The sequence below is a fragment of the Metopolophium dirhodum genome, unplaced genomic scaffold (assembly GCF_019925205.1).
Source record: "Metopolophium dirhodum isolate CAU unplaced genomic scaffold, ASM1992520v1 scaffold9, whole genome shotgun sequence".
Taxonomy (NCBI): Eukaryota; Metazoa; Arthropoda; class Insecta; order Hemiptera; family Aphididae; genus Metopolophium; species Metopolophium dirhodum.
The window spans coordinates 8085-28442 of NW_026869953.1; the positions used below are offsets into that span (position 1 = coordinate 8085).

At 29.6% G+C, this 20358-nt stretch overlaps 1 protein-coding gene across 1 annotated transcript; it reads right to left on the reverse strand.

Annotated features, from left to right (window-relative positions):
* Window positions 1-4505: 4505 nt before the first annotated feature.
* LOC132953539 (transcription intermediary factor 1-alpha-like) lies at window positions 4506-7749 on the reverse strand. Its single transcript, XM_061025925.1, has 5 exons — window positions 7426-7749; window positions 6960-7166; window positions 6663-6861; window positions 6405-6554; window positions 4506-6185 (listed from the first exon to the last, which is right to left on the reverse strand). The coding sequence occupies exons 1-5, from the start codon at window positions 7452-7454 to the stop codon at window positions 6108-6110; spliced, it is 663 nt and encodes a 220-aa protein (XP_060881908.1). The 5' UTR covers window positions 7455-7749; the 3' UTR covers window positions 4506-6107.
* Between the last annotated feature and the right edge of the window lie 12609 nt (window positions 7750-20358).

A 20358-nucleotide genomic window follows, 5' to 3' on the forward strand; every position in this document is an offset into this window, starting at 1 on the left:
TGTATTACACGCGGCTCATGAACGCCGCGATGGCGGATCCGGTGTTGTTCTGCGCACTGTTAGCTACCATTCCCGAGTCGCCGCACTTGTACGTTATGAAGAACCAGCTATGGCGGACGCCAAACGGGCGCTGGTCTGGTTGCGCAGCGAGGACGATGAGATGGACGCCGTGGCCGAGTGCATATTATGCAAGGAAATGTGGAACGCTGACAGGGGCGGATTGGTGAATTTTTTCGGTCCGGGAAATATGGATCAAACCGGCCCTGCACCGCTAATGTAACCCCCCTCCACCCCAAAAAAGGTCATAATGTTACTCAAATTTCGAAAATTTGTTTAGTTTCACCCCTAAATTAGTAAAATATATAATAGGTACCTATAATTAAAGCTATAACAGTTTTGGGTTAGTTAGATAAGGTTAACATATTCAGACTGTCCTAACTTGAACTTGAAGTTTAATCTTATTATATTTTAGATTCTGAGCGGAGCAATAAAATAAGAGTCAATGTATTGACTTTACAATAATGTGTGTGTGTTTTTTTTTAATTATTAATTCTTTTTTTAAAGTTTTATTTAAATTATATTTTTTTTGTGTCTGTCATCACCGTTTAGGACAGTAAAAATGCTTGGATTTTCTTCAACAGTAACTTTTCTGGTAGGAAAGCGAATCTAATTGGTACTTTGAGGGAGTCAAAAGTAAACATTTCCCAGTAGTTTTCAAAAGCGCCGTGAAAAACAAAAGAAAAATTAAGGAATAACGGGAATTTTCACGCAAAATCTGTTTGAGAGAAAATCGATTTTGGTTTTTGGTGCAACTCTAAAACAAATGACCGTAGTTACATGAAAATTTGACTGAATGTTAATATTAGCATTTTCTATACAACCATAACATTGTCCACATATTGTGAGCTGTTTACAGACATTTTCAGTTTTTTTTCTATAAGCTTGAAAATTTAATAGAAGGCTCTTAGTATATTGTTTCAAAGGCAGATGAAAAAAATTAAAAATCCTTAGTTACAGTTTTTATTTATAAGCATTTAAAGTTCAAATCTTGACAAAATACGGAAAAATCACGAAAATTAGCAAATTATTTTGAGTTGAGATTGAGTTCATAAAAATTTTTCTTTTTAAATCCAAGATTTTAAAATGAAATACAAGATTCCTCATAAGTTGGTCTACCTATATCAAAAAAAGTTCCACGTAAATGGGTTCTATTAACAATTTTTTCTTTTTTTTTTGTACTTTTTCAGCGCCACCTTTCTTTCGTTTTTCACCAGCACCACGCATAATTTAAATTGCTCAGTTCAATTGAATTTTTTCACTAAACAACTTCTGTTAGTACTTTAACTGACTCGGTAACTTGTTTGTGTAAAGACTAAAGAGTTCAAAATCAAAATACATACAAAAAACGATAAGATAACAGATAAGGTTTTTAAATAAAAAAAAGGTCATTCGTAAGCACCTCATAAATGGGCGATTGCATATTCCGGTTAAATACCGGTAATTCTTATTTTGCACCACACCGCTCATTGGATGAGCGAATATTTTTGCAGTCATGCTGCCTATTGGACTTCGAGCTATTCGAATGGTCGGGATATATTGTAAATTGTAAATTATAATATAGGTACATTGGTTGATGGTTTATGGTTTGTATATCGGCTGTGTGTTCACTCGTCCTCTTTAAATTCATACATTCGAAGTTCTGACGTTGGACTTCAAAATTTGTTGCTTATAATGATAATATATAGTATAAACATTTTCATGTATTTTTGTATGACAGACAGGCCACGCACATATATAATGTTGTAATGAAGGTTGTGTACTATGTGTAATGTTTCAATGTTTGGCAAGTTGGACCAAGCAGGAAATAGATTTTTTCCTATGTCGATCATATAATAAATATAATAACCAGGAATTCTAAAATATGTTAAGATCGTTCAAACTATAATAGTATACAATTAATGTACAATTACAGAAATCAAATCGATATTATATTTTGTTCTAAAATATTTACTCGTCTACTGCGTTAAAATCTGTTGAATGACGAGAGTGTTATATACTTACATCTAAAATCAATAATTCTGCAGTGCTTGTGGTCTGTGGAAAGAAATAATATAACCAATGTTTAAGTTTGACAAACGAAAATAAACGATTTTTTAATATTGAATCAATGCTTGATCAGAACGATTCGTAGGTTTATCGTTTATGATAATATAATGTAGAGTTATTTTAGCTGTGCTTGTTTTGTAGTGCTTTAAAAGATATCAATACTTCTAGTCTGTGTCGATTTGAATAATATTATTTGAAACGGGTGTTTACTGATAAAATAATCGCCCTGCTATTTGGTATACGTAGTGTAATATATTATATTACCGCAACTTTGAATACGATGTACGACAAGGTTGTGTAAGTTTCCACACCACCTATTGGCTTGTTAAACGGCAAGATAATATAATATATTAATATCATATCGTCCATGTTTAAGCATGAGGTATTATACGTGGCGCGTTTTTTTTATTGTGGTATCCCCGATAGGCCTAATCCACATCGTAAGTGAAAACGCGCGAACGCCGATCAACTACAATAATAACATTATTTAATATAGATTGGAATTGCGAAAACTGTACTTCCCACGAATAGATACATTAATTTAAAATATGATAAAATTAAATAAATACCTATCCGATGTTTCATTGAATATATACTATATAGATTTTAACTTTTTTAACTTTCACGGCATTCGTCCATTTCCAGTTTACTTGTGTTGAGTTTAAGTGCGTCACAGTCACTGGAAAGATAAGCGAGGCTCTGTAGGCGTTGGGGGAATTTGTATTTGTCACACGGTATTATATAAGTCCAGGTAGTCAAAACGAGTTAAAATGTTTCGTTTCGTATATTAAAAACCGGGCAAAAATGTTGCGCGCGGGTTAGGGGTTTTGGGTTCAAATTTTCACTTTTTATTTTACATTTTTATTTATATAAAAATATAGAACTTATATAATTTACACTATTCATACAATAATAAATGCACAAGAGTATATACTATATAGTATACAGTATATACCGATAATTTAGATAAAATCTCATACAAACATCGTATCTCCGTTAGGAACATACCTAAATACCGATAGGTAGTGCTTTATAATTCGAGTGAGCAAACCACGCATAATTTCTCTTTACAGTATTCATGTGTTAGATTTGAGCCAAATCAAACACCTTATGATATTATCATTAGCATGTATGAAGTAGGGTAATATAAATTATAATATATAACACAATAATATTAGACATTTAGACTAGTCTAATAAAAATAATATTATAGATACTTATATTTTTATACAATCACGCGTACATTAAAATATTGTAAGGGATTACCTTAGAAAGTCATAGCGTTATACATTTTCATTTATATATATATATATACACATTACACACATACACATTTACTTAAGCAGTATAAAGTATTCATACACACATACTTGTATACCAAAATACATATTCTTATTTACTTAAACTTTAGTACCTAATCATACATACAGTGACGTACTGGTGTACTGATGGGGTAGGATAACGGGCAATAAGCTATGGGCCCTTGACTTTAGAGGGCCCTTCAAGAAATGTCACAAATCCAAAAAACCAATCACCATTATTGCAAAATCAAAATAAAATAATATGATCTTTTAAAAAAAAGAATGTATATAATTAATAAACACATATTACATTGGTTACAAAAAAACCAAAAGTATACCTTGTACAATATAAACACAATTTCCACTAGCCGCGTAAATTAATTTTACTTTAATATTAAACTATATTACAATAGCTATAAAATAAAAACCAATTAAATAACATGACAAATACGTTTAATCATATAAATCTATACATCTAGGATTATGACAGTATAGCCATCTTGTTTTAATAGGTATATATTTTTTACTTAAACTCGCTATAATTTCTTCATTAAATCATTAATTTATTGATAAGTTTTATTAATATAATTATATTTAGATAAGTAACTAAATGTAAGTATGTATTGTATTAAAAATGTATATAATTACTTATTCTGCATTTGTAATTTTTATTTATTTTAATACCCTTATTATCAAATAAGATTCATTATTAACCTATACCTAATTAGTAATTTATTAAAAATTTGTATTCTTGTCAGTGAATAGTTATATACTCTGAATTAATAAGACACATTATAGTATAATATCTAAAAAAGTTTTGTTATAACTTAAAAGATTTATTTTGTATGTCCTTAGTATTTTTTTTTTAAATACGTACATTTTTAAATTGAAATACAGCAGACTATTTGTATTTAGTTTTGATAATATTGTTTTGTTTTTCATAAAATGTTTTGCTTTATATAATTATTTAATATACATATTACTAATGCATATTTTAAAATCTAAAATATCTAATAATATATTGTTTATTTTTATTAGCATAGGTAACTAAATAAAATACTAATATTTAAGAAATATAAACAGTGTTTATTAATTTATTATAATAGTTCCTTTCCAAAAATCTGGAAACTAAAAGACTTAAGTAACTTATCTAAAAAAAAAACATTAACTCTTTAAACAATTTAAACTTAAACATAATGTCAATACAAGATTTCCAAAAAAATATTTTATAAGAAAGGTAAACCACAAAACGATTACTAAGATGCAATTTGAAATGCCAGGATATAAAAGTGCTAACATGTTTCCAGTAGAATTATTTAACTTAAACCTTATTATAATTTTCATAGACTTTTAACAGATTGTCTAATTACTGATTTCACAGAGTTTCAGTAATATAATTACTAATTAAATATAGTAACAAAAATGTAAATTAATATTTAGAGATGTTAATTATTATTATCTAGATTTATCGTTACTATGTAATATACCTTATGCTATATCAATTACAATAGCTATTAGTTTAAAATTTTTACAGACTGTACAAATTGTTAATTAATTTCCAATATAAAAGTTACAAATTAGACTATGAGTGTCTCAGTGGGGCCCAGTATTCATATTTCCAATAAATAAATAAATAATACATTCTATCTTTTATCTAATTAGTATAAAATTGATATTATCATTTGTAAGTTAATACAATACTAGCTCTAAACTTTCAACTCAAGAGTCACTTATAATAAAATTATAGAAGTTTAGAATAAATATGAAATATTAGATATAAATTGTATTTATGTATGATGTGATATTATTGTTCTATGAGCAAACCTTTTTTATAAAGGGTAGACATAATTACAATTTAGCTATTTAAAGATATGGTTACCTAAACGGTACACAACGGCGTTAAGAGGTTGCTGCACCTGCATGTGTTCTCTGTCTTACAAACGCATGATATAGCAAATTGAACGCTCAGCAGATCACATTTACTCTGTTAATTTAAAAATTGGTGTTAATTGACATCTTATAAAATTTAAAGGCAAGATTATTATCTAGTGAACCTCATGTTTTTTTTATAATATAAATTTAAAGAAAGTTATAAGTATTTTAAAATGCACAAACAATTTACAATTTTAAAATACTCATAACTTGCTTTAAAATTAAAATATAAAAAAACCTTACAAGATTCACTAGATAATAATCTTACTTTTAATTTGTATAAGACATCAAATCACACTAATTTTTAAACTAACACGGCTAAACGTGATCTGCTGAGCGTACAATATGCTATGTTATGCGTTTGTAAGACAGAGAGAAAGAATGCAGGTGTAGCGCCCTCTTAACATAGAATTTATTAAACCACAGAATAGGGGTTCAAATTGACTTCACACATTAATCTACAAATTGATTCATTGAACATAATATGATTTGTTTGGATGTAAGAATGTGAAATGGAAGGTGTGAATAGGTTTGGCGAAGATGAACTTTCAAATAACAGGTATCATTAATAGGATAAATTATGTTGAGCTGTATAAAAATGCATATTATATACATAATAATTAATACATTTTTAAAAGTACTTAAATATAAAAACTAAGCCTATAATCTTTCCACATATTTACTTTCATACCACATTTCAATTAAAATTCTTTAAACTTATTCACTTTTAATATTTGGAAGTACTGTGGAACTATGGCAGTGTTGGTACTATGGTATCCATTTATTGAGCATTTCCAATAACAACTTTTCTTGTTTCTGAGCCATTGCATAATATGGATCAGAAGCCTAAAAATATATTAAATTACATGAGATACCTACATAATTAATTAATTTAAATAATACAATAACAACAATAGAAGGGTTAAAATCAATAATTTTTTCAATTAAAAATAATAAAATTTATAGATATCAGTTAGGTTAGGTCTACATCTAAAATCCAATATTTATCTTCAATTCTATACAATGGTTTTTAGAATTACAATTTTGTTGATCTGCAGTACTTACATGATAATAGAATAAATAGTTTGAATATATTTTTTTAATATCTAATATTACTTCGGAGAGTGAAGTATAGCAATTGCTCTCAGATGATAATCGTTCTTTTACAGTGTTTAATGATACTGGTCTATAAACCACTTTATAGTAATGGGGATCCTAAAAATGACATACAAATAATACAATCATCCTTATAGTAATATTCAGCATATCGTCAGAAACATATAGGTAGAAGTTTTAGAGTAGGTACAGGTAATAACAACTCACACTATACTTAAATGGAATATTCATAAACAGAAAACTGTTTTTCTCATCGCCAATCAACTCTAATAATATGCGTGATGCCATAATCATCTCGTTCTTATTGAGACTTTTTTTATTGGAATCACTCTTTGTTTCACTTATGACTTTTGATATACCATCTATGTTAACGCACATTGTACATATCCAAGATTCATAAGACGCTCTGAAAAATAGGTAATGCATTATACTATTATAGTGTGTCTCAAGAGTAAAGGATTAATAAAATTAATATATGAAAATAAATTAAGCATAAATTATTACAAATCTGTATACGACATAGCGACTGGGAGAGGAGGAATATGGCAATTATTGTGATATGACCTTTTACAAGCCGAACAATATATTAATTGGTGATCCCAATCTGTACAGCCCGAACACTTCTTATATCCTTGACGATCAAGATCGTCATCATCACTGGAACTTGAATCAGATTTTTCATAATTCATTCTAAAAGTTTTCATAAATTGCCTAGAAAAATAAACAATTAAGTAGATTACAATATGTTTAAAATTGTAATTTATGGTATATCACGTTTACAATGACAATAGACGTGCTTATAACTTTCCAGTTTCATAACTTATTATTATTCATTAGGATCGGTAGGTTCTAACTTTAATGGTTTTGTAGTGATCCCGCCGTACATTAAACAGGTAGGCATGTTAATCCCCAGTTATGAGAGCAAATACCTACGATGTGGTTTAATCATTTAATACTAAAGCTTACTTACGCGTGCATTTGTTCGTGGTTTGATGCCATTTTATTGCGAGTTTCAGAAAACAGGTGTCGATGGTTTCAGTAGATTAATAACGAGGAAATCGCTTCTTAAATTCCTGTTAAAGCGATACTTCAATACTGGTACAGTTATAAGTTACAACTAATAACATAATAACGTGACAATTATACCACTCGTCACCACAAAAACGAGGCAATCGCGGCAGCTCGGAGGACCGCGTTATCACTGTTATAACTCCTGTCGTGTATTATAGCTGCTCCGATATAAGCCAATGGGTTTTTAATTCGACGGAAAACGCTGAGGAATGCGCCGTGTATAGTCCCGGCCTTATACGTTTGTATCTTAGATAATACATTATCTGTGGTAGTGCCGTAGCTTGAAAATTTTTTTTTTGGGGGGGGGGGATACTTAATTTTTTTCTCTAGTCTTTGAAATGCTGTAATATCTAATTATTACCCCTGCTTTGTTCATCAAGTGTATCTACTCTTTTTATGACTATATATTTATGTTGACAACTATGGTACCTACGTTTAATACAACAATGTATTAATATTATTGTAAACCATAGGTTAATGTATTAATTGATACAAGCATAACATGTATTTATATAAATTAAACCAAAACATAGGTATGTCCACGATGTAGAGAAGAGAAGGTGATAAACTGATAACACTCGGCTTGGCCGGGAGAAAAAAAGTGGCTTGGTTTTCGACGGCAAATTTGTAGTTTAAATAATATCCACTGGGAGCACCACAAGCTTCAAAAGGCCGGGTGTTTGAATAATTGCATTAGACGCTATATATTTTAGACACATGTGTATTGTGTTTTATTGCATTGAATCAAAAAAATTAAATATTATAAATATTGTATTTATGATGGAAAATACCTTTGTGTACCTACGTTTATTTATTGGTATTTCAATAAGATAATTTTAACGTATGGTATGCCTCTTTGCAAATCATTTATTGCCTTATGATATACTTTATTAAACTGCCTCGAAGTTTACAATTGAAAATTATAGCAAAATTGCAGATAACAGAATACAGGCCATGACAAATTTAATAATTTCTATATATTATAAGCAAGGCTGGGCAAGTTAACGATTTTTTTTAACTCGTTAAGTTAAGTTAATACAAGAAAAAGTAAGTTAAGTTAAGTTAAAAGTTAACTAATGTTTTTTTCATAACTTCGTTAAGTTAAAAATTCATGGATAAAAAAAATTAACTAAGTTAAAATTAACTTAATTAAAAATTTAATTATTTTCAAATAATTTCACAATAATTTCGTTTTTGGTAGGCAAAGGACACATTTGACACAAAATTTCCACTGACATCCGAAATATCCGCAGGTAGCTGTTTAAAATAATTATTTAAATGCGGCCATTTTGACTCTAGGTCTCTTGACTCGGTCATCATTAATTAATATTATATACAAATAATAAGAAAAAACACCACAGTGGAATTAAAACAAATAAATGACTCGAAATCGACGAAATGTCAATCGAACTGCAGTACCGCTCTGCGCACGTCAATGGTCAATGAAGCAATAAGCAGCAAAATAACAATACCGTAATTAAAACTATAAATCGTGGAGTATAAATATTTTCAATATTGAATCAGATATTCAAAAATAATTTTTCCCCATGAGGCATGAGTTATTTTAATAATTTCAAGTAATAATGTATTTCTCGGAATCAGACAGGATGTGTGGTGTATGCGCTAAAATGTCACTATACTAGGTAATGAGTTATGGTTTACAAGAAAACTAATTAAGTACATGAACGTCGAGACCCGTATACAATTATATGAGTACATATAAATATAAATTTATATTAATATTTAATATATAATTTAAATATATAATAATAGTTCAATGTTCTTTTTCATTATATAATATTATGACAATGATAAACATAATATATGATCAAATATTTATATCCAATATGGCTCGTATTCACTATTCGTAATATGTATAATGTATAAAGTATATAGTTATAGTATATACTGTATGTATATTGTATATTTGTATATACATCAATAGACAATAATCACAAATTTATAAATATTAATTATTAATTATTATTACATGCGGGTGGGCATTACTAGTATTACACTGGATACAGGCTAATAGGCTATTTACAAAATTGAAAATACCTATATTATGTCTATTGTGTATATATCAAACTCAATCGGTAATAATTATTATTTATTAACCATAGGTACGTCATTTTCCCATTTATTTTCTATGATATCTAATAATTCTCAAGCCAACAAAATTATAAATCAATGGGTCAAATTTAAAATGTAACTTAATTTTAAGAAATCTGTATAAAATTAACTTGAAGTTAACACGTTAAATATGATAAAAAATTAACTTATTAAGTTAAAATTAAGTTTCCAAAAAAAAGTAACGAGTTACTTAATTTAGTTAATATTAACTTAACGTTTTAACTTAATTTTAATTTTTAACTCGTTAATGCCCAGCCTTGATTATAAGTAACTCAAATCTATTTATATATACTTACTTCTTTATATTTACTTTTGATTCAATATTTACCTAATATTGGTATTTGGTACCTTCTCTTAAACATATTTAAATATATCTAAAACACTATTACATTAATAGTAATAGGTAATGTGCCTAAGTATAATACATAAAATAGTATACATATACGTAAGTATAGTTATCACATAATATTAAAGAAGTAGTTAACATTTGGACTGTTTTGACAAATTTTTTTGTTTTCTCGGGGTTTAAAGTGGGAAAAATTCCAGAGGGGACTAATGTCTCCATATAGTATTACCTTTTAAGCGTTCAATTTATAATTTTATGTATAATGCCTAATGTATAAAATCCTAATTTGTTAAATGGGACGCATTTTAACCGTCATCAGAGGTAGGGTTGACTGAGTCCTCCTGCATCCCCCCCACTTTAACCCCTAAGTGTTCTATGTTGTGACTTATAGATAATATCCTGATTTGGGTAGTATTTTTTACAAATTATGTTAATATAAATAGTAATCTAGATTTACTAAAATAAACAAATGTGTTATTTAATTAAAATTATAATTATATCCCAATCAGATTATAAAAACATAAAACTTAAAATTAAATATGTTATACCCTATAGGAATATCGTAATAAAGATAAATTAATATATAATACATTTTTACAAAAGGTTAAAATTCGATTTACTTAATATGTACCTAATAGTTATTTATTAATTATTAATAATAGTTTATCTTACATCAAGATAAAAGTTATAAAAATATTGTTTATTACCTAATAATTATCATATTAAATTATAATATTTAAATTTAAAGTATGAGTATCCGTATCTTGAAAATTACTTAAATGATTTTATGTACAAATAATAATAATACTCTATATAATTATTATATTATTATGGAGTAATGCTATTTAGTAATTACCTACTTAAAATTTATAAAAAATCATGTAAATATTTTTTTTGTCTTTAATATAGTCACAGTATCTTTGGAGCTCTAAACAATGAAATATTTTTTCCTTCACTACCACTAGCGTATCTTGTCTTACAGCCTGGTACATAGCATTTATTTAGCATTTTTAATTATTTAATTTACCTATTGAACTTTTAAAATAATATTTTAAAACTTAATATAATATTTATTGTTCGGTAACTAAACATTCAATAGTAGACATTTAAATGGACAGTCATAGTTCTTACAATAATTCTAATAAATTTTGAACAATATTGGGAAGGGATTTATATTTTAAATACTATTTGTTATGACTGAAGTCTACCTCTATATGTTTATTTTATAGAATTCGTGAATATATTTATACAACACATTAGTTTGGTCTATATTTAATGCACCATAATAGCAAATTATTAATATAACCGGCCTTTGAGTAATGTGGCGGTATTCATGTTAACTAAATTTTTGCCGTTAAAAATTGTGCCACTTTTTTCTCGGAGTATTATCACCTTATCTTCTCTACACCGTGGGTATGTCTATTTCAAGTACCTATTAATTATAATTATTCTACGACCGGGGACTGGAAAAACGACGACGACGTTTGTATTATTCGATCTCGCGTATTTTATAAAATTCGAGGTAGTTATTAAAATATGCGTCTATGTGTGGATAGCACATTTTTCGTGAAATCAAATATTTATTTTAAGTCTAAAAATTAAAATTAATCACCAAAATAAAATAAAACAAACTTACTTAAAAATCGACTCTTTCAGCGGAATCCGTGACGTTTGCTCTTCGACAACTATGTGGAAACGCTCCAGATACAGAACTGAAAATATTGTGATTTAAGAAAAATAAAACCATACGGAACGCAGTATGTATTTGTTTATGTCTGCTTTGGTTATTGACATTTTAGAATTTTTAATCGACTGTGTCCTTCTTCAACGATTTTGGAAAATGCCATAGAATATAAACGATGGATATTATATTACGCCAATATGATGAGTCCACAGATATAATATAATACAACTTTTTATATCAGAGAGTTCCGTGTTTAGGAACCATTTGTTCATTAAAATGTTATATACCACTATAACCAAAATAGTTAATAATTTTAAATTTAAATTATAATTTTATAAGAAAAACGATTCTGAGCGAAAACGGTCAGTCAGCCTATGATATTACCAAGTATATTTGATGATATTATTGTGAACAAAGTAATTTATATATAACCTATTTACGTGGAACCTTGTTTTAAGTTTTCAATCCTTAGTTTTAAAAGTTGAACATTTTATACATTTTTAACTACAAAATAATTATTAAATTTTAAATTTGATAAATTAAGTTGAAAATTAAACTTTAAATGATTATAAAAAAAATTGACCCTATGTATTTTTTAACTGCTATTGTAACAATATATCAGGAGCCTTGCATTACATTTTCACGCTTTTTTACCAAACAAATAAAATTTTATTGATATTTATAGAAAAAAAATCTAAAAAAATTAAAATTTACAATGGTCTGTAAAAAGCTCAAAAAGAGTCAAATTATTTTCAAAATTGTATGATGTATAGGAAATGCTAATATGAACATTAAGAGAAATTTTCAATTATCTACAGTCATTCGTTTTTTAATTACAACAAAATAAGAAAATCGTTACATGAGAATCGAGTAAATATCAAATGTTGTAAAAATATAAATTTCAAACGCTCATAAAAGTTTAATTTGACTTTCTTCTAGACATTTTTTTTTTATAAAGGTAGACAAATTTATGAGAAATCTTGTATAATATTTTCAAATCTTAGATTTAAAAAGATAAAATTTTTATGAATTTCTAACTCAAATTAATTTGCAAATTTTCGTAATTTTTACGTATTTTGTCAATACTTGAACTTTAAATGCTTGTAAAAAAAAAATTGTGACTATGGATTTTTAATTTTATCCGTTTTTGAAACAATATACTAGGAGTCTCCTATTAAATTGTCAAGCTTTTTAACCAACAAATAAAATTTTATTGATATTTATATAAGAAAAACTAAAAAAAATGGAAACTGAAAATAACCGTAAGCTGTTCAAAATAAGTCAAAATATTTGGATGATTTTATGGTGTATAGAAAATGTTAATATAAACATTCAGTCAAACTTTCATATACCTACGGTCATTTGTTTTAGAGTTGCATCAAAAACCAAAAACGAATTTCTCGAAAACAGATTTTGCATAAAAATTCCCGTTTTTCCTTAATTTTTCTTTTTTGTTTTTCACGGTGCTCTTGATAACTACTGGGACATTTTTGCTTTTGACCCCCCAAAGTACCAACTAGATTCACTTTCCTATCAGAAAAAATACTGTTGAAGAAAATCCAAGGACTTTACTGTCCTAAAAGGTGATGATAGACACAAAAAAATAAAAAAAACACACATTATTGAAAAATCAATACATTCATCGTTCTATTCAGAATCTAAAATGTGATTATAAATAAATGTGATTACTAGTTTTTAGATAAAGGTATTCAGTAAATTCATCAAAATATCAAATTTACAGTACAGACTATAAATTGTTATGGGTACAAACAGGGCCGGATTTAGGAATGTGGGGGCCCTGGGCCCACCTTAGAAGTATATATTATTTTTCGATAACATATATTTAATATTTTAATATATTATTATAACTTTATAAGTGAATTTAATTTAATAATAGGTATATTAACATTTACCGAAAAACAATATTTAATTAGAAATAAAATTATGGTTTAAAAATATTTATATTAGAATGCCAAAATAATAATAACAAAAAAAAATGTAATACAATAAAAGTTGGTAGTAAATTATGTGCATTAAATATTTATATCGTATATATACCTACATATTACATAGTTTATAATAATAATGTTAATATAATACTAAATAGTATATAATTAATAATAATTTTTATTATATTGCAACTTTGCGAGATTTCGTCGCTGCAAATTTTTCAACTAGGTACTTGAGAAAAATCCAATGCTCTAAGTATGTCACTTTCTATACTTAACAGTGGAAGGGTTGATAGTCGACCTTGTGTCATCGAAGTTCGTAGTCGGTTTTTTATCAACTTCATTTTTGAAAACGATCGTTCCCCACTGCAGTTGGACACCATCAAAACCAAATATATACGCAGCACTACTTCTATATTAGGAAATGTACATTGTAAATTATTTTCCACAATAATCCTGTATAAAAATATTTCCCATTGCTCATTATCTTTACGCGTTTCTACATATATTTTGACAAATGAACTGAACTGTATGAATTCATTACCAAGTTTTTAACTATGTGTTTATTTATAACTGATAGTCTCAAAATACCAAATTAGCAATATTATTTAGTTGTCCTTATCGCTTATCCTACTCTACGAGTCATAATAATCTATTTTAAATAACTTTAATAATTTTACTATATAAAATATGATTGAACAATATTATTCGATTTGTGATTTAAATTTATTTTGCAAACATTATATTGTGTGTGTGTTACACTTGGGCGCAAAAAAGTCCCATTAAGTGGGGGCCCTCGTTTTGTGGAGGCCCGGGGTCCAGGGCCCCCTGGGCCCCCCCTTAATCCGGCCCTGGGTACAAACTAGATTTGTAAAATTCCAAATCTAACATTTTCCCCGAGCACGAAATTAATAATTATTATTTAATAAATCAATTTTAATTGTATCGGGTAGGTATATTTTATATTTTAGACTAGTACTCTATGTCTCGATCTAGTGTCGATAAATTAATTATAAGTTTGAATTCCATATTAGAGTAAACTAATGACATTATTTTAAATCCTCAAATATTTCAAATATTTGGATGAAAGTTATTTTTTGTGATTAGAAACAAATTATTGTGACATGCAATAAAGGTTTTTTTTATCAAGGTATACATAAAGCTATAATATAAACGTATTCCAATTATTACATTACCTTTACAATATAAGTGTTCATGTTAACATAAATAATGTTTAAATGTACATATTATTATGTAATATCTCTGGAAATAAATTGGCCGTATAATATATTTTCAATTTTGAACAATATTATATTATTTTGTTGTCATGGAGATATTCGTTTGGATGTTTATTCATATACGTCCGATTACACATTTTTAATCAGTTTATATTTCGCCACGAACCATTGACTGTCGAACTATAGTAATTTCCTTTACATAAATATATTTAATAACCAATTTATGATATCATTAATATATCTTATAGTAAAATATTTTTTTTTTCACGCCTGCACCGAAAGTTTGGTTTTCGACCACGGTTGATGCGTTCGAAAGCGTCCTTTTTCCATCCAGCGGGCGGTAAAGTGGAAATCCCCAAAGTGCCGGGTGGAAAAGAGGAAATCCCCAAAAGTGCCGGGCGGAAAAGAGGAAATCCCCATAAGTGCCGGGCGGAAAAAAAGAAATCCCCAAAAGTGCCGGCCGCAGGGCGCGTATCCCCTGCACAACCAGAAACTAAAATGTATACCTACCACGGTTCTTACAAAACATAAACTTTTGGTTACATCTTAAATGTATAGTATAACCTCCTTGCATGACGCATAAACTTTTAAACATATTTAATTTGCACTGTTCATAGATAAGTGCGTCGAACGATGCGTTAGTAAGTTTATTTCACGCAATTTGTATAATAATCTTATCAGTTACAATAATAAAATATACAAAGTGAAAATTGTAATTTTGAAATAAAATAAAATGTCTTCCATGAAATTGTTTTTGGAGAATAGTCTATAATTGTTGCATAGATCCCTGCATAACTTTTTCCATGAACGCAGGGGCGTGACAAAAAATAGTATGTGTGGCTCTCGTGGGAAAGCCATTTCAGTCTTGGACGAAACACGACGCCCGCGACTGAAATGGCTCACTTCCCGCCCTTGCCACACAATATACTATTCTAACCTTGCGTAAGGTATAATAACGTTGAGGAAGACAACCGCAAAAAAAATCAAAAAAAAACAATTAATACGTTCCACAGAATATTAAAAAAATGGCTCTCACCAGTATTTACAATATTGATGAATTGAATGCCATATGGATGGATAATCTAGAAGCAATATTGGAGAGCGTAATTAACGGCAATTATTTATATTACGAGGACACGATCGAGGATTACGATAGTTTAATTATAATATTCGTGGGGCCTATGATATTCGTCTTGGCCAGGAATTCATCTTGCGGCGAAGCGGTGTCCGTCACAGAACTATCGGATCCATGAAGATAATTGTGCGACGGTCCCCAAGGACACAACGCTAGAAGATGCAATTCAAAAATACGACGACAACTTCGCAGAGCCTTGTTGGTTGGTCGACGCAATTGAGCCGGCGAAGGACACGGCAGTGCACCAGCATAGCGGTGAGGCAGCAGTAACCGGGAAACGCGTTCCACAACGTTGAAACAAGTTTTTGACGGGATGGAAGCGCGTTTTCTGCGCGCTGTGCTGTTGCGGGCGACAAAACCGTCAGTAGCTCACGCTTGGGCCGAAGACGACGGACAGGATGACGGCTATGCAAAGGAGGTGAGGGGATACGAGAAAGAGCACGGACGGTGCCCGGCGGTATGTCACCCGCGCACGTTCTCCGGCCACCCATGGCGCGACGGGTTCGCGGGCGTAGTGCGCTCGGTCGTCGTTGACGCGCGAGACCTTCTGGTGCCTCGACGAGCGCCCGGCTGCAGTTACGGTCGCATGAAGCGATGGACGACGATGACACGGTGGCTAGTAGAGGTACCGGCGCGGGCAACGATCCCGCCCCGACGGTACCGACGATGACGACGCCGACGGCGGACTCGTTACGGCGGCAGTGATGCCGGACCCGCGGAAACCCGTCCGTCACCAATGAGTCGTCGTCACCGTCAACCGTCAACGCGCACGACATCGCGCGATATCCGCCGCTCGTCTCCGCGTCGTCCATCGCTCCCGTGGGACCGGTCGCGAGAACGTTGCAGAGGTGACCAGTAGCCTAAATCTTTGCAAATCAGCACCGATTAGCCATCTCGTATCCCCCCCCCCCCCTCGTTTATTGTGACTCCTGTCCGTCGTATTTTTTTTCTTTACTTTATATTTTTAATTGTTACATTTTTCAATTGTTACTTCGTTATTTTGTATACTTAATTTTTTGCCCCCCCCCCCTTTTTTTCGTGTAAATATAAATATAATTTATTTTTTTTAATTTTTCCCCTTTTTATAATATTGTTTTCGTTCAATAATAACATGTGAACACAAAAAAATATTGTTTCTTATTATTTTTATATTGTTCAGTGTATAAATCAATTGGTACAACTTACAGATTTAACGACTAACTTTCGTTAAAACATATACTAAATACTAATAACAAAAGACTCGTGGGTCGTTTATATAGAGTATAATGATAATGAACATTGACTACAGACATGCAGTATAAACATTACACGACTATTATAGGTACATTTATATTATGTTCCAAGAAATATTTATATAGTCTGTGTTTAAACCTTCAAACACTAAACGCGACGGAAACTGCTGCATAATTAATAAATCATAAAATAACACCGGTATAACACCGGCGGATACGGCAAGAATAGGTATAATAATATTAACTGTACATTGTGCAAGGATGGTAGATAGTAATATGTATTGTGTAAAACGTACGAACGTCAATATACCTAATCGAATATATTGTCGAATAGTTTATACAAAATAATATTTAATACAAATCCAAAGTTATATTTTAGTATTTCTCATACCTATTATAGCTGCAGCCTGTCGAAAAATATAATCAAATACTATAGATATCAATACGGGACAGTTAACGTTAAAATGCTTGCAACATAGGATTCCCCAAAATCGTATTGGTTGTCTATATTATGAGAAATCCTTCGGAGTTGTAAAACCTATAATAAAACCTACAAATAAATATATAATAATTGTTAGGTGTTTAATGTTTTGCATCCCCCCCCCCCTCATGAAGGTTAGGTTAGGTTTTGTAATCGTTTATAAATATAAAGCAAGAGCCTAATACGAATTAAAATATGATGTGTGTACCTATATACAATACATAATAGTATACGTTAAAATGTTTAACTAACCAAGAATAAAATATTAAATTTCAACAAAATAATTAAAATCTGCCCATTATAATAGGCTCTATTACAGTTCAAATTTTGACGAATTTAGTTTTTAAAAGTTAAGACAACCATATCCCACATATATAATTATATTGCGATCATAGTGTAACATAGATAAACATTATTTAACACGATAATAGTTACATTATTTGCAATTGAACAATCAGCTCGCATAATATTATAATACGTGTCACATAAATGGTATGCTATTACTAATAAGTAAATATTGCAAACTAGCAAATGAAATTGGTGCTGCAATAAATAAAAAAATGGAAAATGTTTTAAATAAAAATAAAGGGTTGAAAATATTACAAAATATTTCAAAAATTATAAATGGTGAAAAACCTGATGAAAACACTATACCAGAAGATATAACGACGGACGATATTTCACACTTTATAAATATGCTCCAGTATCATCAGTCGAAGTCGAAAGAAGTTTTTCCACTTATAAAAGTATATTATCCGACCAAAGACGATCATTTTTATTTGAAAACATAAGACAGCATATCATTATACAGTGCAATAGCGATTTTGATCAGGTTAGTATTAATAACAACTAGCAAAAACAAGTTCAAATATTAAAATTTTTTTTTAAATTATTATTTTAGAATGAATGATTATTGAATAAGAAAACAGAAGCACAAAAAAACTAAAGAAGTAACAACGTACAATAAACAAAAAAAATACTGTAGTGTAATTTAAATTTTTTTTTCTAATTTTTAACCTATAATAAATATAATTAAAATGCATTTTTTTAGTTTTTTTAGTTATTTTTGCATTTTTTGAAGTTTTTTAGTGCATTTTTTGAGTTTTTAAAGTCATTTTTGCATTTTTTTTAAGGGCATTTTTTGAAGTTTTTTAGGGCATTAAAATCCCAGCCCTACTTATTATATATAAAATCCATTAACTAATGGAGTTATTAAAAAAACAGTCTTATAAATGTATTAAATTACACAGATGACCTACCTACATTGTAAAATTATAATATTATATCGCTTTATTTTTTTAATGGGAAAATGTATATATTTGAGTTGCATATTTCATTAAATTTCTTAGAAGCAAGTACATTTTTCAATGATAATGTTATTTATTTTAGTATTTTTGTTGCAAATTGATTGCAGTTATCTGTGATAAATTGTAAACTCTATATAAATGCTTTGTACGGTCAATCGTTCGAAATGTAAAACACAGACATTTTGTATTATTTTATATACATGTAACTTTAACATTAAATATACATATACTAAATAGTAGGTATAAGGTATACCTAACCTATAAAGTATTTTTTTAAACATGTCGTGACAAATACTATTTAACATTTATAATTAAAATTGAAATCTATTTGGACCGATTTACCGTGCCTGGTGCTAATATAATTTTGTTCACAAAAGTACGCTCTACGGGAATAATGATCCTGTTCTATAAAATCCACCAAATTTGATTTTTTTTTTAAGCAATTAGAGGGTAATATTCTCAGGCCACATTGAAATCCGTTTTTCAAAGTAACTTTCATTTGATCTCCATCCACTTGATTTACTCGTTCACAGTGTATTAAGAATAATGATTGTCTTTTACAATTGTGGACCATAATCGTGTTTTTAACAATTTTAGTTTCGAAAATGACCTTTTACGCGTCGCTTGTGTCAGAGGCAGAGTCAGTAAATATTATAATATTATTATAAATTATAATAATAAAAAAGAAGGGGAGAGGGGCGCTTATTTATCAATTGATCATGGGGCGCACCGGGAAAATTAGTGCCAGCACAAACATAGATTCAAACACGAATGTGTAATATTATTATAGTTATAGGTGTCAAGATATTTACACGCTTATTATAATATAACATAATATTATAAATTATTCATTTAATTAATAGTATTACGGAAGCCGAAGATTTTTCGACAGTATCATAATATTATGTGACCGGCAGCTACAATATATCCGACTATAATATTATAGTTGTTGACTGGATCTGGCTCGATCGATCGTGATACGTCCCGACCCTTAGCCGGAACCGAACGTTCTTTTACGTTTACACGCATAGTGACGCATGGCATCGCTGTCCTCGATGATCTGTGCGTCGGATACGTAGTTCTCAGTTCGTCTTGTTCTCTGCGTGCAGTGTGCACCGTTCTCAACAATGACAGAGCGTCGCCACCGGACAGAGGCTTCAACAGTACATCCGACTAGCCACTAGCGTATACGGTAAATCGTGCATTGTTTCTTCGGATGGATTGACAGTGTTCGAATGCGGTCGATGTTCAACACATTTACAATACGTCATCATATTAATATTTTGCTCTGCCCCCCCCCCACACCACCCTAATACTATACTAAACT

Bases quoted from the DNA above. Each gene is read 5' to 3' on its own strand.
- LOC132953539 (XM_061025925.1), bottom strand. From the start codon at position 7,454: ATGGCATCAAACCACGAACAAATGCACGC. The intron at 7,167-7,425 runs GTAAGTAAGCTT...TTATTTTTCTAG, and splicing joins AACCACGAACAAATGCACGC to GCAATTTATGAAAACTTTTA. The intron at 6,862-6,959 runs GTAATAATTTAT...CCTATTTTTCAG, and splicing joins GCTATGTCGTATACAGATTT to AGCGTCTTATGAATCTTGGA.